General features: G+C 43.6%; 1 protein-coding gene across 1 annotated transcript in view; it reads right to left on the reverse strand.

The window, feature by feature from the left end:
- Window positions 1-24,201, reverse strand: part of IGF2R (insulin like growth factor 2 receptor) — a 249,543-nt gene that overhangs the window by 135,385 nt on the left and 89,957 nt on the right. The window contains exons 5-7 of the mRNA XM_069769196.1: window positions 18,767-18,899; window positions 11,331-11,451; window positions 10,335-10,434 (exon numbers count right to left, since the gene is read on the reverse strand). Of these exons, the coding sequence (XP_069625297.1) occupies window positions 10,335-10,434; window positions 11,331-11,451; window positions 18,767-18,899 (354 nt within the window). The remainder of the gene's footprint in view (window positions 1-10,334; window positions 10,435-11,330; window positions 11,452-18,766; window positions 18,900-24,201) is intronic.

Below are 24,201 nucleotides of genomic sequence, written 5' to 3' on the forward strand. Positions count from 1 at the left end.
CCTGAAAACCCACCTCTTCAAGAAAGTTTACAACCTGTAATTACAACATGGCCACCTTAACACCATCAGATCTACTGCAACCTTCGACCTACTGTCTCCTTCCCCACGATCCTGTAGAATGTAAGCCCGCAAGGGCAGGGTCCTCTTCCCTCCATACCAGTGTGTAATTGTTAGTTTGTTTAATGTAAGTGATAATGGTATTTTGATGTAACCCCTTCTCATGTACAGCACCACGGAATTAATGGCGCTATATAAATAAATAATAATTATCTTATTTATAATGTCCATGGTTTTCATAAGGAGTAAGTGTCAAGCAATTTGGGGGGGGTGGGGGGAGTAAGAATCTCACAAAAGGTCAGACCTGGCTTTCTTCTCTGTATGAAACATTTACACAGCCCTTCGCTTCTTCCTGATCTCACTGCTATCATCTACCTTGAATACAAACAGGGAAGTGAAGTAGAGTACTAAGAGAACTAAGTAATGTAATAGATAAACCATTATTTCTTATTTTTAGGGACTCTATAGCGACAGGGTCTGTTCCGCAGGACTGGCGCATAGCAAATGTGGTGCCAATATTCAAAAAGGGCTCTAAAAGTGAACCTGGAAATTATAGGCCAGTAAGTCTAACCTCTATTGTTGGTAAAATATTTGAAGGGTTTCTGAGGGATGTTATTCTGGATTATCTCAATGAGAATAACTGTTTAACTCCATATCAGCATGGGTTTATGAGAAATCGCTCCTGTCAAACCAATCTAATCAGTTTTTATGAAGAGGTAAGCTATAGGCTGGACCACGGTGAGTCATTGGACGTGGTATATCTCGATTTTTCCAAAGCGTTTGATACCGTGCCGCACAAGAGGTTGGTACACAAAATGAGAATGCTTGGTCTGGGGGAAAATGTGTGTAAATGGGTTAGTAACTGGCTTAGTGATAGAAAGCAGAGGGTGGTTATAAATGGTATAGTCTCTAACTGGGTCGCTGTGACCAGTGGGGTACCGCAGGGGTCAGTATTGGGACCTGTTCTCTTCAACATATTCATTAATGATCTGGTAGAAGGTTTACACAGTAAAATATCGATATTTGCAGATGATACAAAACTATGTAAAGCAGTTAATACAAGAGAAGATATTATTCTGCTACAGAAGGATCTGGATAAGTTGGAAACTTGGGCTGAAAGGTGGCAGATGAGGTTTAACAATGATAAATGTAAGGTTATACACATGGGAAGAGGGAATCAATATCACCATTACACACTGAACGGGAAACCACTGGGTAAATCTGACAGGGAGAAGGACTTGGGGATCCTAGTTAATGATAAACTTACCTGGAGCAGCCAGTGCCAGGCAGCAGCTGCCAAGGCAAACAGGATCATGGGGTGCATTAAAAGAGGTCTGGATACACATGATGAGAGCATTATACTGCCTCTGTACAAATCCCTAGTTAGACCGCACATGGAGTACTGTGTCCAGTTTTGGGCACCGGTGCTCAGGAAGGATATAATGGAACTAGAGAGAGTACAAAGGAGGGCAACAAAATTAATAAAGGGGATGGGAGAACTACAATACCCAGATAGATTAGCGAAATTAGGATTATTTAGTCTAGAAAAAAGACGACTGAGGGGCGATCTAATAACCATGTATAAGTATATAAGGGGACAATACAAATATCTCGCTGAGGATCTGTTTATACCAAGGAAGGTGACGGGCACAAGGGGGCATTCTTTGCGTCTGGAGGAGAGAAGGTTTTTCCACCAACATAGAAGAGGATTCTTTACTGTTAGGGCAGTGAGAATCTGGAATTGCTTGCCTGAGGAGGTGGTGATGGCGAACTCAGTCGAGGGGTTCAAGAGAGGCCTGGATGTCTTCCTGGAGCAGAACAATATTGTATCATACAATTATTAGGTTCTGTAGAAGGACGTAGATCTGGGTATTTATTATGATGGAATATAGGCTGAACTGGATGGACAAATGTCTTTTTTCGGCCTTACTAACTTACTAACTATGTTACTAGAGAAGAGCAGTGTGTCATCACAACAACCTCTGTAGCTCTCATCCCATGACACTGTCAGTGTGAGAGAAGGAGGAGGAAAACAGAGCTGACAGTGACATGGGAGGAGAGATGTAGAGGTGTTTGTGATGACACACAACTCTGTTCCGCTACCCTGCCCATTTATAAATCACAGTAGTTACTGACAGGAGATCAGTGTAAGAGCTAGAGGAACTCCCTAGGCGAGTAGACCTGGTGGACCACCCCCTATACAGGGAGCATTAGGGGCAGGCCCAGGGGAGACTACTGCCACGACAGCTAGTACCCAGGGACGGAGAAACGGAGTAAGAGCGGGAGGCAGGAAAGAAGAATGACACGGAAGGAGCACGGGAAAACGGGCAGGACTGCGACGCAGACAGTTACGACATAGACACGAGAACATGGACAAGAAGGAGACACGGACAGGCTGGAACGGCGGGGTAAAGGGAACACGGACAGGATGGAGACACTAGCAGGCTGACAAGGCCAAGACACAGGAACACGGACTGGCTGGAGACACAGGAAGGCTGGCACTGGAAGAGAGTAAAGAGGAGGACAAAGGTAAGAACAATGGGCACAGTAGCAAAGGTCTGGCGGCAGGGTAGACAAGCTGGAGAGAGAGGCCGCAGAGAGGCGTGGGGCCAGAATCTCTTGCAAAATACAAATGACTGTCAGGCACTGCGAGGAAGAGGCGCCTGAAAAGCAGAGCGGCAGCGTACCTTCCGGGTCAGGGTCCTCCAGGAGCATAGAGCGAGCTGGAAGGAGCGGCCGAGATCAGGGAGAGAAGTGTGCGCATGTGCTGCAGAAACTAGTGCGCACGCGCATCTGACGGGGAACAGGAGCCGGTCACGCGAGCAGAGAAGCAGACGCAGGAAGACGAGCAGGAGCGCGCCGGGATGCCGCGGGATGGTAAGTCTATCGGGACTCTTTAGCAGCGACAGAGGCGGCCGCATGACGGTACCCCCCTCCTTACGCCCCTCCCTCCTAAGACCGGAGAGAAATCTTGCCAAAATTCGGGGAGCCTGGATGTTCTCCCGAGGCTCCCAAGATCTTTCCTCAGGACCAAAACCTTTCCTATCAACCAGAAAAAAGGCCAAAGGCTGAAAGAGGCCGAGGTGAAAGAGCAGTAGAGGCATGGAACTGGTTGAGGACAACTGGCTTCAGGAGGGAAACGTGAAATGTATTGGGAATGCGGAGCCAGGCGGGTAGCCTAAACTTGTAAGAGACATCATTAGGGTGAGAGTGAATGGGGAGCTTTCTCACACGATAAGGCTACATAGAGGGACGAGACAGGGGTGCCCGCTCTCCCCTCTTTTGTTTGCTTTAGCCATGGAGCCGCTGGCCGCCAAGATCCGACAGTCCGCTGAGGTCTCTGGGTTTAAATATGGATTGATAGAGGAAAAGATTGCGCTTTATGCGGATGATATACTGCTGTTTTTGAGTGATCCACATGATTCATTGAGTAATACAATTCGGCTCATCGAGGGATTTGGTGCTTTGTCGGGGCTTAAAATAAATTGGAATAAGTCAACTCTGTTTATGGTGGATGATGCAGGGGGTGAGTTGGGAGATTCTATGGAGGGGGGTAGACTTAAAGTAGCAGATCAATTCAAATATTTGGGGATACTAATCTCTTTGCCGATCACAAATTACTAACATATGAATCTTACACCGGTACTGGGAACTCTTAAGGCAAAGGTAGGAGCTTGGTCTAAGTTGCATTTATCTGTTGTAGGCCGAATTAATCTCATTAAGAGGATTCTGATGCCCAAGATACTGTGTGTTCTCCATAACTCACCTATCTGGATACCACGTGTAAAATTCAAATTGATTAACTCTTTATTTAGAGGCCTGGTGTGGGGGAGGCAACACCCGCAAATTAGATTGGAGACGCTTCAACGCCCTAAGGACGCGGGACGCTTGGCTTTACCTAACACTGAAATGTATTTCTTGGCGGCCCAATGTCAGCATTTAAAGGGCTGGGAACATGAGTCGTCTACCAATGTAGCACAACTTTTGATAGAAAGGGTGGTGAAGAGAAGTCCGGCGGTGCAGTGTCTGGAAGATGGATCCCTAGGGATACTGGGGAAAAAATACCCAACATTATTTCTGATATATAAAGTATGGGGGAGAGTTAAACAAATTTGCGGGGTTGCTTGTCTGACCAGGTTTTTTCCGCTGTGGTTTAATAATAATCTACCGGAGTTTTTGGCGATGGGACAAATACCAGAATGGCAAGCCAGGGGGATCCGGTATGCCTGTTAGATTTTAGAGCGACGGGAGTTGAAATCCTTTTCCCAGCTACAGTCGGAATATGGTCTTAAGGCATCTGGGGGGTTCCAATATACACAAGTACGGCATGCGTTTGTGGCCCAGAATGAGGGGGATTGTTTCCAAATTCAAAACGACTTAGTATTAGAATACATCTGTGGAGTGGGGACAACGAGGGGTGCTATTTCATCTTTATATAAGGATCTGCTTCACACTCACCTATTAGAATGAAACAAGCCAAGATACAGAGACTGTGCGGCACCAGGTAAGTAAATCTTCACAGGCAATTCAGCAAGCTGAGGCATACAGACTTGTAACACTTAGCCAGATGAAAGCATTCAGGGGTGGTGCACACCAAACAGTGGATCAGAGACTTCACTTGCAGTAATATATGTAAAAAGCAATGCGGCACTCACCCCAACGATGCTGTTGCAGAAAAATCCTTTATTCGCTGAAATCAGCGCTCAGGTACACATGGAGAGGCGGCAGGGAATGAACATGAGAGGGTGCGGGGAAACAGGTGAGGACAACGGCCGTTTCGCGCTGTGCGCTTCAACGGGTCCAAGTGCTTTTTACATATATCACCTATTAGAATATCCGATTGGTGCAAGGGCTAAATGGGAAAGAGAGCTGGGTCGTTTAGAGGATGAAACGTGGGAGTCTGTATTAGAATGGATACCGAAACTATCATTGAATCAGCCGTATAGGCTCTCCCAGCTTTATATTGTACACAGAGTGTATAGATCCCCGGATGTCCTGTATAGAGCTGGGCTGAGATCTGACTCGGAATGCCCTAGATGTAGGAATGATAGTGCTGGAATGTTTCATATTTTATGGTCGTGTCCGAGATTGACTGCTTTTTGGTTGGTGGTTGTAAGAAGGGGCATACAGATGTGTAATTCCAAGAGAACCTTTTGTGTGCATGCTGCGTATGTGGAAGAGATAACTGTGGATAACAAGCTGAAAATAGCAATCGCTAGACTACTATACATGGCTCGAAAGGTCATAGCCAAAAATTGGATCAAAGAGGAACCTCCCTCAAGGGGAGAATATCTTAAATATGTGAAGCAGGTCATTACCCTGGAAAAGGGTGTATATCAGAAAAGAGGGAAGATGGGCCTGTTTGATAAATTGTGGATGCCCTGGCTGGATCTAGGCTAGGGGAGGCTAAGAGAAGTTAGGCCTGAGGAGGGTTTGCCTATATATTTATGGTGTACTCGTGTACAAATAAAAGTTATTGTATATGGATAACATATATAATACTACAGGATATTTTAAGAGGAAGGCGTGAGCTGTCTAAAAGGAAAAGAAGGGGGGCGGGATGGGTAAGGGAGGGTTAAGAGTGGGAAAAATGGAAATGTATACCATAATGTGAAATGTTTTATTGTACTCTTATATTTAATAAAAAACATTTGAGTAAAAAGAGACATCATTGATGTGGGCCAAGACCTCGAAGGGTCCGATAAAGCGGGGACCCAGCTTACGCGAGGGGATCTTTAAGCGGACAAACTTTGAAGATAACCACACCTTATCACCAGGATGATATAGTGGGGAATCTAAGCGCCTCTTGTCCGCATGCTTTTTCATTCTGTCGCGTGCTTGTACGAGAGCGGTCTAGGTCTCCAGCCAAATCCTGGAGAACTCCTCAGACAGAAGATCAGCTGCCGGCCAACCCAAGACAGGAGGAACAGGTAGAGGTACACTAGGATGTTGCCCATAGACGATAAAGAAAGGTGACTTGGAAGAAGATTCGCTGGTGTGATTGTTGTATGCGAATTCAGCCCACGGGAGTAAATCTGACCAGTCACTCTGGTGGGAGTTAGAGAAATGATGGAGATAAGTCACCAAAGTCTGTTTAGTACGTTCCACCTGGCCGTTGGTCTGTGGGTGATAGGCAGAGAAGTCAAGCGTGATGTTCATAAATTTGCAGAGAGCTCTACAGAACCGAGAGGTGAACTGGACTCCCCTGTCCGAAACGATATGTTGAGGAAGGCCATGAATATGAAAAATATGGTGGACAAAAACTTTCGCCAACTCAGTTGTCGAGGGCAAACCAGGGAGAGATATGAAATGAGCCATCTTGGAGAATCTATCCACAACCACAAAGATGATGGTGCAGCCGGAAGACCGAGGCAGATCTGTAATAAAATTTATTGCAATACGCTGCCAAAGAGCCAATGGGACTGGAAGCGGGTGAAGGAGTCCAGAAGGTAGTTGCCTAGGGACCTTGTTCTTGGCACAAGACTGACAGGAGGCTATAAAGCTTCGGAAATCTTGGAAAAGGGTTGGCCACCAATAGTAGCGAGACATGAGCATGAGAGTCTTCTTGAGACCAACATGACCTGCAAATTAGGAGGCATGTCCCCAGCGTAAGACTAGCCTCCTGTTGCACTCAGAAACAAAAGTTTTACCCGGAGGTAAATAAGTCAGACCGACAGATGCTACCATGATGATCTTGGAGGGATCCAAGATGTGTGTGGGTTCCTCCTCCGTATCGATAGACAAAAAGGACGTGGACAATGCTTCAGCCTTGAGATTCTTATTGCCAAGACAGAAGTGTAGCTCAAAATTAAAACGGGCAAAAAATAGAGACCATCTAGCTTGCCGAGGGTTAAGTCGCTGTGCCATAGAGATACAGGTCCTTCTCAAAAAATTAGCATATAGTGTTAAATTTCATTATTTACCGTAATGTAATGATTACAATTAAACTTTCATATATTATAGATTCATTATCCACCAACTGAAATTTGTCAGGTCTTTTATTGTTTTAATACTGATGATTTTGGCATACAACTCCTGATAACCCAAAAAACCTGTCTCAATAAATTAGCATATCAAGAAAAGGTTCTCTAAACGACCTATTACCCTAATCTTCTGAATCAACTAATTAACTCTAAACACATGCAAAAGATACCTGAGGCTTTTATAAACTCCCTGCCTGGTTCATTACTCAAAACCCCCATCATGGGTAAGACTAGCGACCTGACAGATGTCAAGAAGGCCATCATTGACACCCTCAAGCAAGAGGGTAAGACCCAGAAAGAAATTTCTCAACAAATAGGCTGCTCCCAGAGTGCTGTATCAAGGCACCTCAATGGTAAGTCTGTTGGAAGGAAACAATGTGGCAGAAAACGCTGTACAACGAGAAGAGGAGACCGGACCCTGAGGAAGATTGTGGAGAAGGACCGATTCCAGACCTTGGGGAACCTGAGGAAGCAGTGGACTGAGTCTGGTGTGGAAACATCCAGAGCCACCGTGCACAGGCGTGTGCAGGAAATGGGCTACAGGTGCCGCATTCCCCAGGTAAAGCCACTTTTGAGCTACAGAGAAGCAGCACTGGACTGTTGCTAAGTGGTCCCAAGTACTTTTTTCTGATGAAAGCAAATTTTGCATGTCATTCGGAAATCAAGGTGCCAGAGTCTGGAGGAAGACTGGGGAGAAGGAAATGCCAAAATGCCTGAAGTCCAGTGTCAAGTACCCACAGTCAGTGATGGTGTGGGGTGCCATGTCAGCTGCTGGTGTTGGTCCACTGTGTTTCATCAAGGGCAGGGTCAATGCAGCTAGCTATCAGGAGATTTTGGAGCACTTCATGCTTCCATCGGCTGAAATGCTTTATGGAGATGAAGATTTCATTTTTCAGCACGACCTGGCACCTGCTCACAGTGCCAAAACCACTGGTAAATGGTTTACTGACCATGGTATTACTGTACTCAATTGGCCTGCCAACTCTCCTGACCTGAACCCCATAGAGAATCTGTGGGATATTGTGAAGAGAAAGTTGAGAGACGCAAGACCCAACACTCTGGATGAGCTTAAGGCCGCTATTGAAGCATCCTGGGCCTCCATAACATCTCAGCAGTGTCACAGGCTGATTGCCTCCATGCCACGCCGCATTGAAGCAGTCATTTCTGCCAAAGGATTCCCGACCAAGTATTGAGTGCATAACTGAACATTATTATTTGTTGGTTTTTTTGTTTGTTATTAAAAAACACTTTTATTTGATTGGATGGGTGAAATATGCTAATTTATTGAGACAGGTTTTTTGGGTTATCAGGAGTTGTATGCCAAAATCATCAGTATTAAAAGAATAAAAGACCTGACAAATTTCAGTTGGTGGATAATGAATCTATAATATATGAAAGTTTAATTGTAATCATTACATTATGGTAAATAATGAAATTTAACACTATATGCTAATTTTTTGAGAAGGACCTGTATATGCTAGGTTCTTATGGTCCGTGTAGATCTTAAAAGGATGAACGGCTCCCTCCAATAGGTACCTCCAATCCTGCAACGTCATCTGATGGCCAATAGCTCACTGTCACCAATGGAATAGTTCCGTTCTGAGGTGGAGAAATGTCTAGGAGGAGAAACCGCAGGTGACAAGCCGCCCAGAGGAAGACCTCTGAGCAACTACCGCTCCGGCCCCAACAGCTGAAGGATCTACCTCAAGAATAAAAGGTTTGTTGGCCTCAGAATGATGAAGTACAGGGAGCTGTGGCGAAAGCTTGTTTTAGGGACAAGAAAGCATCTTCGGCATCTGACGACCAGATGTGAGCGTTGGCCCCCTTGCGTATCAGAGAGGTGATGAGTCCGGTCAAAGAAGAAAAGTGAGGGATGAACTGCCGGTAATAATTTGCGAAACCAAGGAAACGCTGGATTGCTTTGATACCATGAGGACGTGGCCAGTTGAGCATGGTCGGACACCTTCTCCGGATCCATGTGTAAACCTGAATCAGAGATGATGTAACCCAGGAACAGTCTGAAGGCACACTTTTTGAGCTTGGTATAAAGACGATTCTCCCTCAGACGCAATAGAACGAAACGGACGTCCCCTTCTATGGGTAGACAGATCCGGAGAGAAAACGAGAATACAGTCCAAGTATACCACCACAAAAGAGTACAGAAGATCTCGGAAAATATCATTCACAAATTCCTAAAATACTGCGGGGGCATTGCATAAGCCTAAGGGCATGACCAAATACTCATAGTGCCCGTCTCTGGTGTTAAAACCGGTCTTCCACTCATCTCCGGAGCGGATACTGATTAGATTGTAAGCCCCACGGAGATCCAGTTTAGTAAAGATTAGTGCTTCCCGTAACCGGTCAAACAGCTCTGGAATGAGAGGGAGCGGGTGTAACGGGGTCTACCAAACTGGAGTACCTCTTTCAGTACCACCCCGTGGTTCCGGAGGTCCACTCTGCTTTGGCTGAAGTCTGAATGAAGGACGCTGGCTGGAATTCCTTGGTTACATGGACGCATATAAGATCACTGCTTCTCCACGTATTTCCAGTCTGACAACACTTTACTCACAGGACACAGAATATATCACACAGATACAGAGGGCAGGCCAATAGAAAAGCAGCAGGCCAGACATACATTACAATAGCCGCAGGTGGCCGGAGCCTGCCGATATTTACTGTGGGAATTACAAAGGTGTGGTGGGGGGGGGGGAGGGGGGCAGACAAAAGGGGAATATTGTGTCCCCTCTGCCCAGGGGCGTAGCCTGTGGGCTGATGCATTAGGGACGTGCATCTCACATGAAACCTATTATACATACATATAACTGCACAACATATTCTGGGTGCTGAGTGGTTTCGTAACACGTAACAGCGGGTACTTGTTCTTAATTGTGATACTGTTGAGACCCCGGTAGTCGATGCAGGGAAGAAGGGTTCCATCCTTTTTCTTAAAGAAGAAATCAGCTCCCGCAGGTGAAGAGGACTTCCGGATAAAACCTCTGGCCAGAGTTTCCTAGCATTTTTTTCCTCAGATGCATCCTGTTTGCCCATCGCCAGATTTATATTTATTTCTAAACATATATAGGTCTTATAATTAATAATCTTGCAACAATGTACCATCAATAACTGACAATACAAAAGATACAACTTGAGCATTCTTGTGATACATGAACACATTACCCATATTTATATGGCTTTGCCTGCCTTTCTGCTTATTCTTTTAAATTCTGCAGCTCAAAAACAATTTTTTATTGAATGGACATTGTTACCTTATATTATAAAAAAAGTTCCACTCACCTCGGTTCCAGCTGATGGACAGGTAAATATTATTTTAACAGTTGGAGAATGGCCATTACAGAAGTCAGGTGCGCTGTCCGTTTCATACTGAAGAACCAGCCTACAATAACAATAGATTCTTATTCAGGTGAACCAAAAAGGTGATAAGGGATAAATGCTGATGAGGACTAAACAGAGGAGACCACCTGAGACTGCCAATTGCCACAATAAAGCTGCCCACACTGAATATTTTAGAGATAGTGGTCAGCGGAAAGCAGATATCCTACCCTGCCAAACACATGCAAGGATGAGATAAATCAGCCATTGCTAGATACCACTGGCAATTTATCTTCTACTGGAATATAAAAAATAGGGATTTAAACTTGACATGCTCAAATTTCTTTTCTCCAACAGACTCTCTCGAGATACATATGGCCAGGCAATCCTGCCAAACTCGTTTGGTTGTCATTTAAAAGAAATTTGACAAATTTTGATTTTAGTAAGAAATAAACACTAGCCAATATATTTTACCATAATTATATTAGGTACTTACATTGCTCTATTGTTGGGAAGATCATCACTAGAGTTTGCCATTAACAATTAACACCTAGTTGCTGGAGAAGATCTAAAGATCCTCTAGCATTTTGTAATCTTGTCAATGGTAGTGAAACTCATATTAGGGGGATAGGTTTGTGAAAAAGTAAATCACCAAATCACCCATGTCCCAACCTGTAGATTTTGGAGAGCCTGGAGACCAAGCCATTGCATGGCGATGATCAACAGAAAATCATTAATATGTGTTTCATCATGATTAATAATGCATATGGCGTTTGCAAGGCGGTAAATATTAGTATCACCACCATTAGTATTCACCACTATGGATTTTAAGGTTTGAAATAAAGTGATAATTTTAAACCCTTTGGATCGAGTCTGACAACCCCATCTCTACTATATAATGATGCTACAGGAAGAAATGAAGCAGAGCCACTACAAAAAAATTAGTATATAGAAACATACCTGTCTTTGTCATAGGAGGCTAGAGCATTTTTTGGTTGTCCAACATCATAAGCTTTACCATCCTTTATCAGGCAAGCGGCACTTCTTGGGGGACACGTTGAGGTTTCTCCTTCAGAGATGCCTGTTAAGAAAAATAAAATAATGGTCATCAAGTTTTGCAACACATCTGTCATACATAAGGGTACCGTCACACTATACGATTTACCTACGATCACGACCAGCGATATGACCTGGCCGTGATCGTAGGTAAATCGTAGTGTGGTCGCTGGGGAGCTGTCACACAGACAGCTCTCCAGCAACCAACGATGCCGAGGTCCCTGGGTAACCAGGGTAAACATCGGGTAACTAAGCGCAGGACCGCGCTTAGTTACCCGATGTTTACCCTGGTTACAAGCGTTAAACTAAAAAAAAACAAACAGCACATACTTACATTCTGGTGTCCGTCAGATCCCTTGCCGTCTGCTTCCCGCACTCAGTGACTGCCGGCCGTAAAGTGAAAGTGAAAGCACAGTCGCTGTGCTCTGCTTTCACTTTACGGCCGGCAGTCACAGTGCGGGAAGCAGACGGCAAGGGACCTGACGGACACCAGAATGTAAGTATGTGCTGTTTGTTTTTTTTTAGTTTAACGCTTGTAACCAGGGTAAACATCGGGTAACTAAGCGCGGTCCTGCGCTTAGTTACCCGATGTTTACCCTGGTTACAAGCGAACGCATCGCTGGATCGCATCGCTAGATCGGTGTCACACACCGATCTAGCGATGACAGCGGGAGATCCAGCGATGAAAGAAAGTTCTAAACGATCTGCTACGACGTACGATTCTCAGCAGGATCCCTGATCGCTGCTGCGTGTCAGACACAGCGATATCGTGACGATATCGCTGGAACGTCACAAATCGTACCGTCGTAGCGATCGAAATGTTATAGTGTGACGGTACCCTAAGTCTTTACAGAAAATTCACAGTCAAACCAGTTGAGGAAAGAGAAGTCAGAGAATGTGGTGAACTAATTTAAGGAACAATTCAACAGAGTTATACTTTCCAATGACACAGATCACAGGCGAGCAGATATTTCAAGTGTGCTAGCTATTTTCTGTCTAGTTGGAGCCAGGTTATCTGCCTGTTCTTCCACCTCCTAGGGCATATGAAGTTTTAGGCCAAGTCATCAACCCCCCACTTGTGTAACATCAGTGTTTAGGGCAGGAATTACTAATATCTGCTTTGCATTCTGTAACAACTCTGCTGGCATCACGTCATGGCCATAATGTGGTTTCTGTTTCATGCCAGCTCCATGTTCTGTGTCTCTGCTCTCTGCATGCCTCATGGCTATGTGTATAGGGGGCCGGCGCCTGAACTCTCTGGTTCTTATAGGAATCAGGTGCATCTGTCTAATCAGTTCCTGACCAATTATCAAGAGGCCTCCTGTATATAGTGCTGCTCCACCCTGTGGTCTGGGCCTGTGCAATGTGTTAGCTCAGTTTGTTTCTTGCTTCTGAGTTTGCCAGGTCTTGCTCTGAGTTAAGGTACCGTCACACTGGACGATATCACTAGCGATCCGTGACGTTGCAGCGTCCTGGATAGCGATATCGTCCAGTGTGACAGGCAGCAGCGATCAGGCCCCTGCTGTGATATCGCTGGTTGGGGCAGAAAGGCCAGGACTTTATTTCGTCGCTGGCTCTCCCGCTGACATCGCTGAATCGGCGTGTGTGACGCCGATTCAGCGATGTCTTCGCTGGTAACCAGGGTAAACATCGGGTTACTAAGCGCAGGGCCGCGCTTAGTAACCCAATGTTTACCCTGGTTACCATCGTTAAAGTAAAAAAAACAACCACTACATACTTACCTATGACGTCACCGCTCTGCTTTCCGGCCGCTGTGCTCACACAGGGCAGAGAAGCAGAGCGCCGAGGACAGACAGCGGTAGGTAAGTATGTAGTGGTTGTTTTTTTTACTTTAACGATGGTAACCAAGGTAAACATCGGGTTACTAAGCGCGGCCCTGCGCTTAGTAACCCGATGTTTACCCTGGTTACCGGCATCGTTGGTCGCTGGAGAGCGGTCTGTGTGACAGCTCTCCAGCGACCAAACAGCGACGCTGCAGCGATCCGGATCGTTGTCGGTATCGCTGCAGCGTCGTTTAGTGTGACGGTACCTTTACTCCCTCTCTGGAGGCTTTTCTCTGTGCTATTGCCTTGATCTTGTAGTCCGCCCTCCAGGAGGCAGAATTTCCTGGTCCCTGTGTCTTTGTCCCTGTGTCTTGTTCCATTGCCTTGTCTGTACTTTGTCTTTTCTCGGTCTCCTTGTCTGTGGCTTCCTTCCCTGCTGTGTCTTTCCTTGTGTTCTCAGTCTGCTTACACTCCGCACTCTTGCGGCTCTGCCTGCTCTGTATCTTGGTGGCTTTACCGCTGCTCTGCGATTCTGCTCCGTTCTACTCTGCTCCGCTCCCGTTGCTGCAGAAACCTCTTGCTGCAGTTCCTCTCTGCAATTCTTGCGGTTCCACTCTGCTTAGCTTCTGCAGTATCTCTTGCTGCAGCTTCTCTCCACATTCTTTGTGGCTCTGCTCAGCTTTTGTTGCTACGCTATCTCTTGCTGCTTTTCCAGTCTTTCACTCCTCTCCTGTGTGAACAGGTCCCTACCCGTTTCTTCATACCTCATTCCTTTCTGCTTGTTTCCTTTCCTGCACCTCCAGTGTGAACAGGTCCCTACCTGTTCCTCCAAACTACATATCTTGGGCAGCACGGTGGCGCAGTGGATAGCACAGCAGCCTTGCAGCGCTGGAGTCCTGGGTTCAAGCCCCACTAAGGACAACATCTGCAAAGAGTTTGTATGTTCTCTCCGTGTTTGCGTGGGTTTCCTCCGGGTACTCCGGTTTCCTCCCACATTTCAAAGACATACTGATAGGGAATTTAGATTGTGAGCCCCAATGGGGACAGCGTTGATAATGTGTGCAAACTGTAAAGCGCTGCGGAATATGTTAGCGCTATATAAAAATAAAGATTATTATTAAAGATTATTATCTGTTCCTGCACCTCCAGTGTGAACAGGTCCCTACCTGTTCCTTCATATACCGTTCATATTCCTTCAACCAGTCCTGCCGTTCCTGCCCTGCCTCCCAATCCTGTGTTCCTGCCAGTCCTGCCGTTCCTGCCCTGCCTTCCATTCCTGTGTTACTGCTGTCCTAGCCAGTCCTGTGTTCTCTGCCAGCCTACTCGTCTGAGTTCCAGCCGTGCTCTTCTGCCAGTCCTGCCTAATGCCCGCACCAATCCTGGTGTTCCTGTCTCCCAAGTGGGATCAGCAGCCAGACACCACCCTGGAGTAGCACCTGGCTGCTGCCTGCTGCACAAGCCTGACCTCACCATCAGAGGCTCCATTGAAAACCCAGGCAGCTGTCATAGTCACGCCTCTTCCAGGGTAGTCTGGTTTGTGGCACAGTGGGGCCACAAACCCCCAGAGCTCACGCCCACCAGTCAGGGCGTGAGCGTGACACATTCACTGGGTTTTCTGTTTCAGGCCATTGGCTTTGCTTGATAAAATCATTATCATTACTCCTTTTGCTTTGCTCCAGCTTTAACTGTCCGCCACTGCTCCTGATTGTCCAATAAGAATCTGACAACATGCTTTCATTAGCGCATTTGACAGCAGCATAATGTAAGGAGAGAGACCCTGATGCCAGCAATGTATCATATAATGGGATGCATATTGAATTAGTGTTAAAAAAAAAAAAAAAAAAAAAAAATGACCTTTTTTCTTCCAGTTCTCTGAATGCAGACTTCTGTATAATCCCACACACACCACTGATTGGTAGCGTTCTGTGTACACTGTGCATAAGAAGAAAGCTGCATACCAGCGATGCGGGCGAGGTTATACAGAGCTCATGAATAGAGAGGTTGACTAGTCCTCTAGTAATAATCTGCTTATAATAAAAAACGTGTTTTTATTAATATTACATTAAGCCGCCCAGTAAGTGACATTGATGGAAATCAGCATCTCCACATTATGCTGCTCTAATACCATGTGGTAAAAACCTGGTGACAGGGTTACCTTTAAGGCTCTGTCAGTCTTAAGGTTACTGCTCTCTCCTGGTTCTCTTCCTACGTCCCTGACCATTCCTTCAGTGTATCATTTGTTGGCTCTTCTACATCTCCCCTTTACTGTTCGGGTCCTTCAGGGTTTAGTTCTAGGTCCCAGTCGCTGTTCATTGTACATAGCTCATATTGAACAAACCATCAACAATCATGGCTTTCAGTACCTTCTCTATTCTGATGACATCCAGTTACACACATCTTCAGACAAGCAGCACACCCTCTGTTTTGGGGTTAGGAGTCAGATCTTTTCTTCATTCTTCACAGCCAAAACACTCACACACATCACCTGCACCTCAAAGACATCTAAAATTCCTCCCTTTTCTTACTGTCACACTTATTCATTCTTGTCTTGACTATTACAACTCATTAGTAATTTGTCTTCCATTCGCCAAACTGTCCCCTCTCCAATCCATACTGAATGTAGCAGCTAGGCTCATATCTCTGTCCAGTTGCTACACAGGTGCCTCCATCCTGTACCAGACATTGCACTGGTCGCTAATCAGCTATAGAATATATAAACTTATCAAACATGCCCATAAATCTGTCCCCAGTTCTGTTTAACCCTATATCCTCTTTCATCTTTTTACCCTCCCACCCAAGCTCTCCATTCTGCTAACGACATAGGACTAATATCCTCCATAATCTGAATCTAACACTCCCATCTTTAAGACTTTTCTCATGCTTCACCAGGTCTCAGAAATGCGCTACCCCAGACAATTCGGTAAATGCAAAGTATTGACAGTTATAAGAGTGCCATAAAATACATCTTTTATACTGCCCCATAACATCACCTCGCAAATCTAAGTGTTCTTATTTCTTCTTTCCTACATGTTGCTCAGAACCTGTCCCTATCATCTGTTCCCACACACTCAATGCACTGGACAACACTGTGTATCTGGATTTATATGGATGCTGACAGGTGAAAGATTTATGTAGTGTTAAACAAATACTCTTATTAAAAAGATAGCTGGACAAGGCAAAACAACCACTTTTAGCCTTTTTTGGTACCCATCCTACCTTTCACATTGTAATTGTTGAACACTGTTACTCTGTAATGTATAATATGAATCCTCTGAATTGTTAAGTGCTGAATGTGTGAGCATTACGTAAGTAAAAAGCATATTATCCAGATGTTCCCCACCAGCATTGTGATACTGTTCAGTGCTCATTATATAGGTTCTTTAGTGCCATAACATCTCCGCCTCTTGTAAGTCCTGTCTAAGATTTAGCAGGTATGAGGCCAGCTTAGGCAGCACAATGGCATCACACTACTGCTTAGGATAGTAAAAAGGCTAGTAGAACTTAAAAGGGGTTGTCTGGTCTAAACTGATAAGTCTGCAGCCACTCTGTGTGACTGCAGACTTTAGAAACCCTCCGTGCACGTACTGTGCGCTGTGAGAATTTGCCAGTTTCTGAGCTGGGACTGGTGGTTATGTATGCGTTATACATACTCCAGGCCAGAGCCCATCTAGTGGATGTGGCCCGCTCCATACACTTGTGTCAGGCCATGCCCATTGGACTGCCTCAGGCAGGGAATATGCATAATGCATACATCACCACCGTTCCCAGCTCAGAAACTGGCAAATCCTTGAAGTGCACAGTACACAGTCCTTGTGCTGGAGGGGGGGAATTCAAAATTCTGCTGTTACACAGAGTGACTGCAGACTTTTCGTCTTAGACAGGACAACCCCTTTAAGATGGAATCACTTTTTAATGAGGAATAACTGGTAGTCAGTTAAGTTTATGGCAGTAGTTAGTTGCTATGTAGTGATTGACCAGCTAGGTATCACTGCCAAAAATAATGTGAACCTTTAAAGATTTCAGGTGTAGACAAAATTTAGAGACAAGAGGTTTTGGGATAGTACCAGGGAAAAGTAGGAGTATCCGAAAAAGGAAGGTCAGTCACATAGATGTGTAATGCATAACCTCTGTGCACTAAGATCCCATATTCTTTGGTCCCACAGATAAATTAAAAGTGATTTAGTATTCATTTTAGCAAAAATCTAAATCTTTCCATTACAAGCGTTTTCTGAACTTTTAGCTTGTATGCCCTTTTCAGCAGTGAAATACAAACTGGAGCCCAATCTCACCGTATTGATTTATTGAGCTGTGCTACGGTCTCCATTGTGCGTGCTGTTTCACTATGATGATTTTCTTGGCATGCAAAACCATTGTGCTAAAAGCGTTCTCCTGTATTGATGGCTACTAAAATATCATTTACTAATGGAGAGCATCTTTCCAAACAGCAGCGGTAATGATACTGAGCCTGATGTAGCAGAAATAACATTATGTGCATTGATGAACTAAATCTAAAATATAACTCCGTCTCCTACCACCAAAATCTGCACGTCCTCCCATTGGACATTCATGGATTCCCGAATGCCAAAAAACAAAATCTACCTCAAAATGGTAACATTAGGTTTGTAATGTGCATATGGCTACCTCACTCATAACCACACATTCTACATGTGGCCAATCATACATTTTTTTTTTCTATAGGGAGGCACAAATAAGTAGCATGTAGTAGTACTTAGTATCACTTTCCTCGAATGCCAGACATTAAAAGGGTTCCTGTCACTAGATTTTTCTCCTTTATGGTATTCTAGTAGGCTGTATTTAAGTTCCCAATCCTCTCTGCATAGTACAAAAGATACCTTTCGTTCCCCCCTCCCCCCCAACACGGTCCGGTTTAATGGGGGTTACTGATCATGATCTGGTGCCTCCTCTCTCATTGCAGTCGCTGTCCTCCTGCTTGCTCAGGTGGATGAGGTGTTCTACGTCATCCACTCCGTGTCCCCCAATCACAGTCCTGCACAGTCATATGGAAGACAGAGCAAAGTGCTGTAGCAGGCATGCGCCAGCAGAGACCAAAGATGACCTGAAGTAGAGCCGACCTAGGCGCACCATTGTACTGCGCTCTGCAGGACAGACAGCACAGTGCGCCTGTACAGGAGTACGAATGGGGTACACTGTGTGGATGACGTAGGTAGTGGTCGGACTTTATAGTGGGAAAACCTGGTAACAGATTCCTTTTAATGGTACTTTTAATAGTACTTGGATTATACTGAAAGTACACCCTAAAAAACGAAGGCAATAAATACAAGACAAACCAGACCTCGGCCACATGGATTTTCATCAAGTATTACAGGTCTTTCTAGAATCTATACAATATAGTTAAACCAAATTAGTAGAAACTGGCTTATTAGAACATGTGTATATGGAAAACAGATTGAAAACCTAACTGGAGACAGGGAATGACAAAGTGTATAAGATGAATTAAGAAGTAACAGCTAAAATAAAATACCAACAATAAAAAAAAATAAAAAAAAGTAGTAAAACCAAAATATAAGTACATACCGATAGTTCGACAAATATTAATGTACAAGTCAGAGTTGGGATCCCAGTCATTCACCAAGTGTCCCCCGGATGTCTTTATGAGCGGATTCAAGTCATGCTTCTTGTAATCAGAGTCAAAAACATAGCACGGTACCTGGCCAAACAAAGATAAATCGGGAATATTACCCTACAAAACAGAGCTTTACTCTTTGAATTATAAAGCTTTCCTTAAAGGGACTATAGACATTTTAGAGCAGAAGGTTGATGGTTGAACAGCCTTTGAAAGAACATCAGTTTCAGTTGATAAGTGTAGTCCTACACGTTCAATTACACTGGGATGAATAATGACCACAGAATTGCTCAAAGGGATGTTTGTTATAGAAGGAAAATCTTTACCATGAAGACAATGGACTATACAGAAACTGCCATCAATATTACATGATCCAATTTACCATCCCTTACGTATGCATGCCTTTCTTTTTAAATACATATACAGGTGCTTCTCACAAAATTAGAATACCATCAAAAAGTTAATTTATTTCACTTCTTCAATACAAAAAGTGAATCTCATATACTATAAAGTCATTACAAACCGTGATATATTTCAAGTGTTTATTTCTGTTAATTATTATAGCTTACAACCAATGAAAACTCAAAAGTCATCATCTCAGTAAAGGAGAATACTTTATAACACAAGCTTGAAAAATGATTTTAAAATCCAAAATGTTGGCCTACTGAAATGTACACTGTGTTCCAAATTATTATGCAAATTACATTTTTCTCCGATTTTCCTAAATGGTCGGTGCAAATGACATTCAGTCTAATAAAAGTCATCACCCATTAGATTATACAGCGAATTTTATTGAAGAAACCTCCCAATGATAACAGTATAATCCCCCTTGTTCACCTGATCTGAACCCCATAGAGAACCTGTGGTCCCTCATAGAATGTGAGATCTACAGGGAGGGAAAACAGTACACCTCTCGGAACAGTGTCTGGGAGGCTGTGGTGGCTGCTGCACGCAATGTTCATCGTAAATAGATCAAGCAACTGACAGAATCTATGGATGGAAGGCCGTTGAGTGTCATCATAAAGAAAGGTGGCTATATTGGTCACTAATTTTGGGGGGGGGTTGTTTTTTTATGTCAGAAATGTTAATTTCTAAATTTCGTGCAGTTATATTGGTTTACCTGGTTAAAATAAGTGAGATGGGAATATATTTGGTTTTTATAATGTTGCCTAATAATTCTGCACAGTAATAGTTACCTGCACAAACAGATAACCTCCTAAGATAGCCAAATCTAAAAAACAAAACATTTCAAACTTCCAAAAATATTAAGCTTTGATATTTATGAGTCTTTTGGGTTGATTTAGAACATAGTTGTTGATCAAGAATAAAAATAATCCTCTAAAATACAACTTGCCTAATAATTCTGCACACAGTGTAGAATTTCTAAACATTTGATATGTTTTAACCTTCATCCGGCTGAGTAGGTACAATTGTAACTATTCCGTTTTAAAATTGCAATAACTTTTTTTTTTCTCTCGAAAAGCCATAGAGGGCTGAAATTTCGTGACATCTCTGCAGTTTTGGTCCAGAATATAATGGCTAAATTTCAATACAATATATATGAAGGTACAATTGTACCTCTGCAGCCTGTTAACATTGTAAAATTATGCAGCCTGACGAAGGTTAACCCCTTTCTATCATTAGACGTACTATTCCGTCCATGTGGGGTGGGCCTAAATTCCCAAGGACGGAATAGTACGTCCATCGTGATCGGCCGCGGTCACGGGGGGGAGCGCGGCCGATCGTGGCCGGGTGTCAGCTGCCTATCGCAGCTGACATCCGGCGCTATGTGCCAGGAGCGGTCACGGACCGCCCCCAGCACATTAACCCCCGGCAAACCGCGATCAAACATTATCGCGGTGTGCCTGCGGCACAGGGAAGCATCGCGCAGGGAGGGGGCTCCCTGCGGGCTTCCCTGAGACCCCCGCACCCTGATGTGATCGCGTTGCTGCAAGGGTCTCCTTACCTCCTTGGTAAGCCTGCAGCACTGTAAGTCAGATGGCTGATATGACAGAGTGCTGTGCAAACTGTCAGATCAGCGATCTGCAATGTCTCCCCCTGGGACAAAGTAAAAGAAAATAAAAATTTCCACATGTGTAAAAAAAATTTATCTATCTATCTATCTACATATATATTTTATTCCCATAAATACATTTCTTTATCTAAATAAAAAAAAATACAAACCATAAAAGTACACATATTTAGTATCGCCGCGTCCGTAACGACCCAACCTATAAAACTGTCACACTAGTTAACCCCTTCAGTAAACACCGCAAGAAAAAAAAAACCGAGGCAAAAAACAACGCTTTATTATCATACCGCCGAACAAAAAGTGGAATAACACGCGATCAAAAAGACAGATATAAATAACCATGGTACCGCTGAAAGCGTCATCTTGTCCCGCAAAAAACGAGCCGCCATAAAGCATCATCACCAAAAAAATAAAAAAGTTACAGTCCTCGGAATAAAGCGATGCAAAAATAATTATTTTTTCTATAAAATAGTTTTTATCGTATAAAAGCGCCTAAACATAAAAAAAATGATATAAATGAGGTATTGCTGTAATCGTACTGACCCGAAGAATAAAACTGCTTTATCAATTTTACCAAACGCGGAACGGTATAAACGCCTCTCCCAAAAGAAATTCATGAATAGCTGGTTTTTGGTCATTCTGCCTCACAAAAATCGGAATAAAAAGCGATCAAAAAAGGTCATGTGCCCGAAAATGTTACCAATAAAAACGTCAACTCGTCCCGCAAAAAACAAGACCTCACATGACTCTATGGACTCAAATATGGAAAAATTATAGCTCTCAAAATGTGGCAACGCAAAAAATATTTTTTGCAATAAAAAGCGTCTTTTAGTGTGTGACAACTGCCAATCATAAAAATCCGCTAAAAAACCCGCTATAAAAGTAAATCAAACCCCCCTTCATCACCCCCTTAGTTAGGGAAAAATTAAAAAAATGTATTTCCATTTTCCCATTAGGGTTAGGGTTAGGGCTAGGGCTGGGGCTAGGGATAAGGCTACAGTTAGGGTTGGGGCTAAAGTTAGGGGTGTGTTTGGATTAGGGTTTCAGTTATAATTGGGGGGTTTCCACTGTTTAGGCACATCAGGGGCTCTCCAAACGCGACATGGCGTCCGATCTCAATTCCAGCCAATTCTGCGTTGAAAAAGTAAAACAGCTCTCCCGAGCTCTCCCGTGTGCCCAAACAGGAGTTTACCCCAACATATGGGGTATCATCGCACTCAGAACAAATTGGACAACAACTTTTGGGGTCCAATTTCTCCTGTTACCCTCGGAAAAATACAAAACTGAGGGCTAAAAAATAATTTTTGTGGGAAAAATTTTTTGTTTTATTTTTACGGCTCTGCATTATAAACTTCTGTGAAGCACTTGGTGGGTCAAGGTGCTCACCACACATCTAAATAAGTTCCTTAGGGGGTCTACTTTCCAAAATGGTGTCACTTGTGGGGGGTTTCAATGTTTAGGCACCTCAGTGGCTCTCCAAACACAACATGGTGTCCCATCTCAATACCTGTCAATTTTGCATTAAAAAGTCAAATGGCGCACCTTCGCTTCCGAGCACTGTCATGCGCCCAAACAATGGTTTACCTCCACATATGGGGTATCGGCGTACTCAGGACAAATTGTACAACGTTTGGGGTCCATTTTCTCCTGTTACCCTTGGTAAAATAAAACAAATTGGAGCTGAAGTAAATTTTTTGTGAAAAAAAGTTAAATTTTAATTTTTATTTAAACATTCCAAAAATTCCTGTGAAACACCTGAAGGGTTAATAAACTTCTTGAATGTGGTTTTGAGCACCTTGAGGGGTGCAGTTTTTAGAATGGTGTCACACTTGGGTATTTTCTATCATATAGACCCCTCAAAATCACTTCAAATGAGATGTGGTCCCTAAAATAAAATGGTGTTTGAAAAATGAGAAATTGCTGGTCAACTTTTAACCCTTATAACTCCCTAACAAAAAAAAAATTTGGTTCCAAAATTGTGCTGATGTAAAGTAGACATGTGGGAAATGTTACTTATTAAGTATTTTGTGTGACATATCTCTGTGATTTAATTGCATAAAAAATCAAAGTTGGAAAATTGAGAAATTTTCTAAATTTTCGTTTTTTTTCACATATAAACGCAGGTAATATCAAAGAAATTTTACCACTGTCATGAAGTACAATATGTCACGAGAAAACAATGTCAGAATCACCGGGATCCGCTGAAGCGTTCCAAAGTTATAACCTCATAAAGGGACCGTGGTCAGAATTGTAAAAATTGGCCCGGTCCATAACGTGCAAACCACCCTTGGGGGTAAAGGGGTTAAAGAACTGAATATGATCATTTGTGGAATTTGCAGCATTAGGAGGTCACATTCACTCAACAAAAAAGCTATTTAACTCCAAAACCTCCTAACAGGCCAAGTTACATGTTAACATAGGACCCCTTCTTAGAAATCACCTTCACAATTCTTGCATCTATTGAACTTGTGAGTTTTTGGAGAGTTTCTGCTTGTATTTCTTTGCATGAAGTCAGAATAGCCTCCCAGAGCTGCTGTTTTGATGTTAACTGCCTCCCACTCTCATAAATCTTTTGCTTGATGATACTCCAAAGGTTCTCTATAGGGTTGAGGTCAGGGGAAGATGGTGGCCACACCATGAGTTTATCTCCTTTTATGCCCGTTGCAGCCAATGACTTAGAGGTATTCTTTGCAGCATGAGATGGTGCATTGTCATGCATGAAGATGATTTTGCTCCTGAAGGAGCGTTTCTGCTTTTTATACCATGGAAGAAAGTTGTCAGTCAGAAACTCTATATACTTTGCAGAGGTCATTTTCACACCTTCAGGAACCTTAAAGGGCCCCATCAGCTGTTTCCCCATGATTCCAGCCTTGTTGGGACATAATGGCCAACCACCAACCAACCACTACTCCATCCATCTGGACCATCTATGGTTGCTCGACACTCATCAGTAAACAAGACTGTTTGAAAATTAGTCTTCATGTATGTCTGGACCCACTGCAACCATTTCTGCTTGTGAACACTGTTTAGGGGTGGCCGAATAGTAGGTTTATGCACCACAGCAAGCCTTTGAAGGATTCTACACCTTGAGGTTCGAGGGACTTCAGAGGCACCAGCAGCTTCAAATAACTGTTTGCTGCTTTGTAATGGTATTTTGGAAGCTGCTCTCTTAATCCAAAGAATTTGTCTGGCAGAAACCTTCCTCATTATGCCTTTATCTGCATGAACTCTGTCTGTGCTCTGTTTCAGTCACAAATCTCTTCACAGTATAATGATCACAAAAAAAACCCAAAAAGGATGGCCTAGGTCTAGTATCAAGAAAAAAAAAAAAGAAATTGCAAGAAAGACCTAAAA

The sequence above is a fragment of the Ranitomeya imitator genome, chromosome 5, assembly GCF_032444005.1.
Source record: "Ranitomeya imitator isolate aRanImi1 chromosome 5, aRanImi1.pri, whole genome shotgun sequence".
In the NCBI taxonomy this organism is placed as follows: Eukaryota; Metazoa; Chordata; class Amphibia; order Anura; family Dendrobatidae; genus Ranitomeya; species Ranitomeya imitator.